Below are 10,368 nucleotides of genomic sequence, written 5' to 3' on the forward strand. Positions count from 1 at the left end.
ATTTATATTTATATTTAGATTTATATTTATCTAAGTAAATAAAAGCGTTTATATCAGACAAAAAATAAAAAAAAAAACTTAATTAAAATGCAACAATGAATCGACAATAAATGAGGTCTGACTCAGTCTTACTGAAAGCCATTTACAGATCAGCCCTTATTAACCGTAATATATTTTATCTTCAACATTAAATTATTTTTAAATTAATTTATTCAATAGAAAGCAATAAACTTGTTAATATTATACTCTTTAAATTATTATAACGTTTTTCATCACATGTAACATTTTTCTTTTGTCTTTTAAAATATATTACTAAGCCAGAAGCCAAATTGAAACCGACGGAGGGTAAAAACCAAGCTGGTAAGTAGTAACTGACGGGATGAATCGTAAATGAAGTCGAAATCATAAGCAAAACTAAGTGGAAACCTGCACACACTTTCCGATTCTCCCCCACACATAATAATAAGTTATAACAATATAGAAGGCAGCCATTTCCGTGGGCAACCAACCTTCCTTCGTCTCTTCTATCGCATTACTCTCCGCTTTTTACGCCACCATCACCGCCTCTGAAACCCACCGGCCATACTTTTATCTCTTCCCATCTCCAAAAACCGCAAGCCAAAACCTTTACACTAGAGCGGGCGAGTGTTGCAGTTCCTCCCCTTTATGCTGTTGACATGAACCTTTGGACGGACGATAACGCCTCCATGATGGAGGCCTTTATGGCCTCAACTGAACTCCCCGGGTTTCCTTGGACTCCGACGCCGATGTCTTTGGGTAATAATCCTTCCTCCCTCGCCGGGGCCACCAAGCCGGCTTATTTTACACAGGATAATCTGCAACAGAGGCTGCAGATGCTGATCGAAGGGGGCAGGGAGAATTGGACCTATGCGATTTTCTGGCAGTCGTCTAATGACGCTGGGTCGGGTGCGATAATTCTTGGCTGGGGTGATGGGTACTACAAGGGCAGCGAGGAGGGGAAGACGAAGCAGAAAGCGAAAACGGCCGCCTCCGCGGCGGAGCAGGAAAACAGGAAGCGTGTGCTTCGTGAATTAAACTCTTTGATCTCCGGCGGCGCATCCGGGTCCTCGCCTGAGGATGCGGTGGAGGAGGAGGTTACCGACACGGAGTGGTTTTTTCTTGTTTCCATGACTCAATCCTTCATCAATGGCCACGATCTTCCGGGACAGGCTTTTCTCTCTGGCGCGCCTTCTTGGTTTTCAGGCGCCGATCGGCTCGCCATGGAGTCCTGCGAGCGCGCCAGACAGGCGAATAATTTGGGGATCCGGACAATGGTCTACGTTCCGGTGGGAACCGGCGTCCTGGAGTTCGGATCGACGGAGGTTATCTTCCATAATGCGGAGATAATGAACAAGGTTAAGGCTCTGTTCGTTTGCAACGGCCAAGAAAGCTCCGCCGCCGCGGCGCTCTGGTTGCCGCCGGTTGTGGCAGATCAAATTGAAACTGATCCGTCGACGATTTGGATCTCAGATCCGTCCGTCATAGGGATCAAGGACTCGGTTTCTCCACCAACTGCCAATATCTCTCCTTCAAAATCCCCATTTCCTTTGCACAATCCTAGCACCAGTGACCTCACCGAAAGCCCAAATATGATTCCAATCAATCAACCGCAACAAAACCGACATCAACCAGTGAATCAGCAGCAGCCATTCTACAGCAGTAAGTTCAGTTTCTCAGATATTACTCTCAATAACGCCGCCCCTTCCCAGCAGTTCAAGCCGGACTCCGGCAATGTCCTCAACTTTGGGGAAATCAAGAGGAATTCAGTTTCTTCCGCTCCCTCACCCCAGCAACAAATCATGGAGGATAAGAAAACAAAGAGAACCGCCAAGGTTACCACGTCCCTTGAAAGCAACGAACAGGGCATGCTCTCCTTCTCCTCAGCCCGCCCCGTGTCTGCCGAACAAGAAAAAGTCTCGGCTGCTGCCGATTCTGACCACTCCGATCTCGACGCCTCAGTGCGCGAGGCTGAGAGCAGCAGGGTGGTGGAGCCCGAGAAGAAGCCGCGGAAGCGCGGCCGCAAGCCGGCCAACGGTCGGGAGGAGCCTCTCAATCATGTGGAGGCAGAACGTATGCGGCGTGAGAAACTGAACCAGAGGTTCTACGCGCTGCGCGCCGTCGTCCCCAACGTCTCAAAGATGGACAAGGCTTCGCTTCTCGGCGACGCCATATCTTACATCACTGAGCTGAGATCAAAGCTGCAAGCACTGGAGAGTAACAACGAGCAGCTGCAGTTACAGCTCGAGTCGATCAAGGAGGAGAGCGATGCTGGGAGCTCACGACCCCTGCTACCTCGCATAGCGGCGACGGTGGAGCATGAGCTAAAGGCGATGAATGGTCCCCTGCGGTCCTCCGGTGTGGAGATTGAGGTGAAGCTTCTCGGCGTGGAAGCAATGATACGTATACAGTGCCAACGTAAGAACCATCCGGCGGCGAGACTGATGGCTACGCTCAAGGACTTGGATCTTGAGCTATACTACGCCAGCGTTTCAGTGGTCAAGGACCTCATGATCCTGCAAGCAACGGTAAAGATGTCGAGTTGCGGGTACACGCAGGAGCAGCTCAGCTCCGTGCTCTTCTCCCGCGTTGCAGAGCCATTACCCCGCCACTAGGTACAGATAAAAGGCCAATTTCTCCTCACTGGAACCAGTTCTCTCTCTCTCTCTCTCTCTCTCTCTCTCTGATGCTGATGAGATTAGATTATAAAAGTTCGATAATAATTTTTAGAATTTTTATTAAGGTAGTTAACACTTACAATAATAGTTGTTTACTCTTTTAGTGTTCAATGTAATGTAAATTTTAGTTATGTAAGAGTTGTCAAAATGACATTTTGGCTTTCTTTCTTCTATGGCTTCTTTATGTACAACAGAGTTGTATTTTCTTTTTTTTAAAAAAAAATTTAAAGCAAGGGGAGGTGATGTAGTTGTACGCATTGCCATGATTGTGAGGAGTGTGAACTTCATCCAAGGTATTAAAACATGGAGAGTATGATATTTTAACATAATTCAAAATCAAAACAAGTTAATAATAAAACTGCATAGAATCATTAAAGAAGAAGGGAACCAAAGAAATGCCCCATTAATGGACCACAAAATGTGAACAATAATTGCCTCCTTGGCCTAACCAACAAAATTTTGTGTAAGAAATAGCAACTAGCCAAAAATCAAGGAAATGTCCTCATTCACACCATCCAAAACAGCACAATGTAAAGCCTCAAAACAATGATAACTGATAGGGACCAATTCACACGAAAATCATGACATCAATTAGCCAACTAACTCTCATAAAACAACAAAATTCTCAAGACGGATCAAAGCCAAACACAACATCCAACTAAAACATAAGGAAAATAAGTTCCAATGACATCCAATAAAACATTCAACAATTATGTGAACCGAGTAGCATAAAACTTAATAGTGGAGAGCATTAAAATTTGTCAAGCTCAACGATATTTTGGAGATGATTCCAATTTTGTCTTCATCACATTTGGTATTTTATTTTATATAAGATGGTGATAATAGTTGAGATGTTATTTTCATTTATTGTTTCATTTTGCTCTCTAGATATTATCACAAGTCACAAATAGTATTGAAGTAGAAGTTTTGAAGAGTAGCCCCTCATCACACTTGTACCTACATAATCCAAATGATATGCTAAGATGAGTATTCGAAGAAAAATCTTACCAAACGATAAAACTATATATCATCAAGTTGGATGAAAAGTGCCAACTCAAAGGTAGATGTTGTTGAAGATATTCAACTCACTTTTAAAGCATTGCTAACTAAGATAGTTGGCATCCAAAATGATGGTTTTTTACTCATTTAGTGCTCTATAATATAAATTTGAATCAGGCATGAATTGCCAAAGTGAGATTTTAGCCCTTTTTATTTATGACGCTTCTGTATGTACAATAGCACGATGTTTTTCACTTGCTATGGATAATGCAATTGTACTCATACTAGTCTGATGAGGAGTAAGAAACTTAGGCCATTCTGTAATATAAATTTGAATCAGACGTGAATTGCCAAAGTGAGATTTTAGTCCTTTTTATTTATGTCGCTTCTGTATGTACAATAGCACAATATTTTTCACTTGCTATGGATAATGCAATTGTACTCGTACTAGTCTGATGAGGAGTAAGAAACTTAGGCCATTTAATGAATGGTATAACTAACCATAATTGATCTAGAATATCAAAGTATATAAAAAATTGATAGTTCGTCATAATATAAGCTAAAAAGAAATCATTATAGAATTGTACAGAATCATCAAGTATGTAAATAATTAAGATTATGCAACTTCAAAGAGACAACAAAATGTTAACAAAAAATTCCTTTAACTAGCACTAAAATCAATTGAACCCCATGTAATATAAAATAATACGAGCCAACATAAAAAGAAAAAAATTGCCACCCAATTGAACTATTCGACACGGCATATACCATAAAACCTCAAATGTATATAAATTTTAGACACCCCACTACATGAAAATCATGACATCAATTAGGTAAATAAGCCTCATAAAATAATAAAATTCTCAAGCAATAGGATAAATATTATAGCCTAAGAAAACATCCTACTACAACAAAAGAGAAATAAGATTTAATAATAGCTAGTAAAACAACTACCAATTTGTGAACCAAGTATCCTAAAATTTTCCATTGGAGAACATTATAAATTATTTTTAAGATGATAAATGCATTTTCTATCATCTTAGTTGTTATTTTGTTCTATATAAGATAGTAATGATGATTGAGATATTATTTTCATAGATTTTGTCATTTTTTCTTTTTAAATGTTGTAGAATAGGCACAAAATAATAAGGAACTGAAAAATATCAAGGAGTTATCCCCACTACATTCAAAGCTGAATAAATCAGAAGTTAGGTTAAGGTGAGGCTTACGAGAAAAATATCACTAAGTCACGAGTAATTTTTTTCAAAATTTCAATAATCACGCAAGAAATACAAACTATAATTTAAATAATACATTTTCAAAGCTTATGTCATAATTTAATAGTTTATTAACCTCCAAAAGACTGACATATATGATAGTTTTTATACTAAAAATAACATCTATTATGAAGTCTTATATTATAACAATACTGGCAATATCTACATAAGCATTGAAACCATATGCACATATCATTAAAAACTGTCTAAATACAACAACCCATATGTGCAATATGATGAGCATAAAGTGTAATAGTGTACATGATGTCTATAAGAAAATCAATATAAAAATAATAATAATCTATTTGTAAATTATATCTTAAACAATACTAGATAGAATTATCTCCATTAAAAAAAAAACATCAAGTGAATGATGATTCTCATATTCTTCTATAAGAAAATCATTTAGCATAATCAATATCATGGACCTATTTTCATTTAGTTAGACAACAAAATAATTTATAAGTATAATACCTTATTTCTTACATCATTTATCATTATGTAGATTCGTTTTGAATCTTAAGAAATTTCATATACTACAAAGTTACCTAGTGGAAATCTATAAAATCTTCAAATCATCTATTGAATTCTATATTCCTCAGAAAATAAAATAAAAAAATAAAAAATATTAAAAATTATGGATCAAGAATGGTTGCCAACCTTACATAAATCAATTTTTTCAATCGTTCTGTCATGTAAATGAGACCACAAAATCACGAAATCTTCTCCCCCTCTCCCTCTTCGTCTTCTTTTCTATACATGAAGGATTTGAGGGAAAAGACCTCAAAAATAACTTAAAAAAAGAAAATGAGACAGACCTGATTATTTCCTAAACTTCATCATTTAGTAAAATTTATATTCAGATAATTAACTAAGTTTGAAATCAAATAATTTTTTGTTAAAATTATAAAAAATTATGTACAAAAGTACTATAATTGATTACAAATACAATGTTAAATTTTATTATGGATTGATGACCTCATAAATTAATATTTATGCATGTCTATATTGAAGTTTATCATGATTTATTAGATCATACATGCGATTTACAAGCCAAATTATGCTAATTATAATGGTTCTTATATATGAATGGCATTCATACGTGCAATCATAGATCGTATATTCATTCCTTCAAAATTCAAACTTGGCTTAAGGTTGACCTACATGCTTATGTGCTTTAAGTTAATCTTGTTATTCAATTTAAGTTATGTTAATTAGAGTTGATTTGATTGGGTTTCATCTTAGTTAATGTGTTGCTCTGTAAGATCTTAGAGGCTATTTGGGTATATGTTAGGCCCATATGGTATTTATTCTTTACTTAAAGGGTTAATTAGAATTTTAACTAGATTTGAATAGAAAATCCAAAATTTGATCAAATACATCTCAAATCATAATGAAATTACCTTTTAAATCAAAAGATATTTGAAAATTTTCTTATTAACTTTGATTTTTTCTTTATTTTATAATATTTTAATTATTCTAATTGATTAAATTCAAATTAATTATATTATCACATCAATATCATGGACCTATTTTCATTAGTTAGACAACATAATAATTTATAAGTATAATACCTTATTTCTTACATCATTTATCATTATGTAGATTCGTTTTGAATCTTAAGAAATTTCATATACTACAAAGTTACCTAGTGGAAATCTATAAAATCTTCAAATCATCTATTGAATTCTATATTCCTCAGAAAATAAAATAAAAAAATAAAAAATATTAAAAATTATGGATCAAGAATGGTTGCCAACCTTACATAAATCAATTTTTTCAATCGTTCTATCATGCAAATGAGACCACAAAACCACGAAATCTTCTCCCCCTCTCCCTCTTCGTCTATTTTTCTATACATGAAGGATTTGAGGGAAAACTTAAAAGAAGAAAATGAGACAATCCTCATTATTTCCTAAACTTCATCATTTAGTAAAATTTATATTCAGATAATTAACTAAGTTTGAAATCAAATAATTTTTTGTTAAAATTATAAAAAATTATGTACAAAAGTACTATAATTGATTACAAATACAATGTTAAATTTTATTATGGATTGATGACCTCATAAATTAATATTTATGCATGTCTATATTGAAGTTTATCATGATTTATTAGATCATACATGCGATTTACAAGCCAAATTATGCTAATTATAATGGTTCTTATATATGAATGGCATTCATACGTGCAATCATAGATCGTATATTCATTCCTTCAAAATTCAAACTTGGCTTAAGGTTGACCTACATGCTTATGTGCTTTAAGTTAATCTTGTTATTCAATTTAAGTTATGTTAATTAGAGTTGATTTGATTGGGTTTCATCTTAGTTAATGTGTTGCTCTGTAAGATCTTAGAGGCTATTTGGGTATATGTTAGGCCCATATGGTATTTATTCTTTACTTAAAGGGTTAATTAGAATTTTAACTAGATTTGAATAGAAAATCCAAAATTTGATCAAATACATCTCAAATCATCATGAAATTACCCTTTAAATCAAAAGATATTTGAAATTTTTCTTATTAATTTTGAAATTTTCTTTATTTTATAATTTTTTAATTATTCTAATTGATTAAATTCAAATTAATTGCAACAATTCTAAAAATTATTGCTATATAATCCTCATGTAACATTTCAATTTAATTGAAGTTTATTTAGATGGGTTGTGATTTAATTAAAGTTTATTTATATCATCGAATACGAAGAATTCAAAAAATATTTTTAATTATTTAAAAATTTTTATTGTAATTTTGTAGATTATTTTATGATATAAGGATTTTATGGTCTAAATTTCATGATTTTTGTTTAGTTGATTAATTCTTATGATTTTAAAAGTTTGGGCAATTTTAGGCATTATATATTAGTTAATTATATGCTGAAATTTAATATTAGGCTATTGTTTAGAAAATATTAATTTATTTAATTTTTAGTGAAAAACTCAAACTTTTATAAAGTTTTAACCTAGGTTGTAAACCTTCAAAGGAACATGCTGAAAATTTAAGGTCATTATAATCTATTTAGAATTTTCTAGATTTTACTTAATTAAATAAATCAATTACTCATTAAAAAGCTATCAAATTTTTAATAATTTTGAAATTATTTAGAGATGTTAAAGATAAGCCCCAACTTCTCCAGAAAAAATCTTTTAAGTGATTTTTAGTTATATCCAAAGATTTGTCAAATTTTATATTTTTTATTAATTAAATGAAATGCATTGTTTGATTTAGTGGATTATTACTTTCTATTTGATCCTTAGAATAAAATTTAATGATTTTCAGAATAGTGATTTATTTGCTATATAATTTTGAAGTTTAGGCTATGTATAAATTGAATAATTAATTGTTCAATTAAATTTCTTAATTAATTAGCTTATTAATTATGCTCAAAATTTGATCTAAACCCTACAACACTCTTTGACTAAACCATAGGGAGCATGAATTAGGGTGTAGCTCTATTGATTTGGTTATTAGGTTAACTAATGTATATAATTAATTTAATTACTTTAATAGATTTAATTAGATTTTGAGGTTTAATTAGGCAAACCCTAATATAGAGCTTATAAAATGAGTCGTGAATATCTCAAAGTGATTAGAGGCCTTCTTAGGATTTAATTAAGGTTTAATCATTTTGGATATTTTTTAAATTAATCCCAAATAAATTAAATAAGTGAGAGAAAAAAAGTGGTTTTTTGTGATTGATCTGGTCATAAGTGTGTTTTAAATTATTTTAGATATTTCTTAACTTCATTAGTGATTTAAAAGTTTATGTGGGTTAGAAATAATTGAACTTATTTAACTATGTTTCCATTTGGAGTTGTATGTAATCTGATTTAAAGTTTTCTTTATAGTTAGGTCTTAGTTTTAAAGTTGTAGTTTAAGTTTTGTTCGAGTTATAGTTTAGTTTAGTTTAATTGAAGTTTTTGGTTAGGGTTAGCTTTTAGTCTGACTTTTAGTTTAAGTTTGGTTTCAATAAATTTTAATTCAAATATAGATTTAGTTTTAATAAGTTTTCAAATTTGTGTTTGTTTAGATGAGAATAGTTTGTAAAATGATTTAATTAAGGTTAGCTTTAGATTTAAGTTAAACTATATTAAGTTTGAATTTAATTTAGTGTTTCAGTAAATTATGTTTGTCATAATATCTGGTTAAACTTGAAGTAAGTGTATTTTAGTTTATGTTTAGGTTAGATTAAGTTAAGTTTTTATTAATTTGAGTAAAGCCTAGTTTTAAATTTAGACTTAAGCATTTTTCAAATTAATGTCAACTTTGATTGGATTTTGTTTTCATTTAAATTACGTTTAGTTTTAATTTGAATTTGATCCCAACAGAAGAGCCCACTAAGCCACTCATGCATGAAGTCAAACTACACCCAGTCTGAGCTTGGGTTCTCGAAATTCCAAAGTGACCTGATCAATGATCTCCAAACTACACAATTTGAGCTAGAGCTAAGCGAATTCACTTAGGACTGCAGGCCAGGGACTGAGCCTCCAAGACCAGGAAAAACCAAAATAAATCAAAGCCAACCGGACCAAATCAGGTCCAAAAAGGCCAAAGAAGGCCCAACCACCTAGGGGCATTAGAAGAGTGGCCAAAGCCTAGATGAGAAAGTGTCGAACAAAAACCATTGTGACAGTGTTCTTAATAATGAAGATTTTTTTTTTTTATGTTTTTTTTTTTATTTTTTTTTACGAGATTCTCAATTTGCTTCTTAAAAATCATGAAAATCATCACATGAATTCATGATGTGCTTAATTGCACATGAAGGCTTGAACAAAATCTATCAAAACAACCTCAAAAAGTCGTCCATCAACATCAGCTTGTGGCATCATTCGGTCTATTTATTTAGACTTATAAGACATTTAAAAATAATAATTTATATAGAAATTCAATTAGAAAACGATTAGCTTGCCTGTGAATTTTTTTATGAGTGTAGTAGTGCATGAATTGACATATTAGGCAGCCGTAATTTTACCAAATAAAATATTTTTTATTTATTTTATATTATACACCTTCAAGGCATTTGTATAGGCTTTTAAGCTTATTTAAGTTGAATATAAAACATGTGAAACAAATTCGCTATTTGTCGTTCATTATGGACAAAATCTAATCATTTGGTTTTCAGTATTTCTTAAATATTTTACGTAACACCAAGTTGTTTAGGACAGGTACAGCTTATTAACTAAAAATTATAAAGTTGTTGTAAAATAATATGTTCTTAAAAAAACTGCGATGACAATTACATAATCACATAGACCACATAGACCGCAACTAGAAAACTGTCACCACACCTAGCCAGGGCCAGTGAGAAAAGACAGATTTCAACGGTAGCTTTTTTTAAAAGGTTGTAAAAATACAGTTATTCAAACAGATAAAACTGTAATGCGGTGTCGCACCAC

The 10,368-nt window shown here is 32.6% G+C and overlaps 1 protein-coding gene across 1 annotated transcript; it reads left to right on the plus strand.

The window, feature by feature from the left end:
* Positions 1 to 369: 369 nt before the first annotated feature.
* Positions 370 to 2,873, plus strand: LOC110029484 (transcription factor MYC2-like). Its single transcript, XM_020731791.1, has one exon. The coding sequence runs from the start codon at positions 678 to 680 to the stop codon at positions 2,631 to 2,633; it is 1,956 nt and encodes a 651-aa protein (XP_020587450.1). The 5' UTR covers positions 370 to 677; the 3' UTR covers positions 2,634 to 2,873.
* Positions 2,874 to 10,368: the final 7,495 nt, after the last annotated feature.

This window comes from Phalaenopsis equestris, unplaced genomic scaffold (genome assembly GCF_001263595.1).
Source record: "Phalaenopsis equestris unplaced genomic scaffold, ASM126359v1 Scaffold000579, whole genome shotgun sequence".
Taxonomy (NCBI): Eukaryota; Viridiplantae; Streptophyta; class Magnoliopsida; order Asparagales; family Orchidaceae; genus Phalaenopsis; species Phalaenopsis equestris.

Excerpts from the sequence above, each read along its gene's own strand:
- LOC110029484 (XM_020731791.1), top strand. The coding sequence starts at position 678 with ATGAACCTTTGGACGGACGATAACGCCTCCATGATGGAGGCCTTTATG.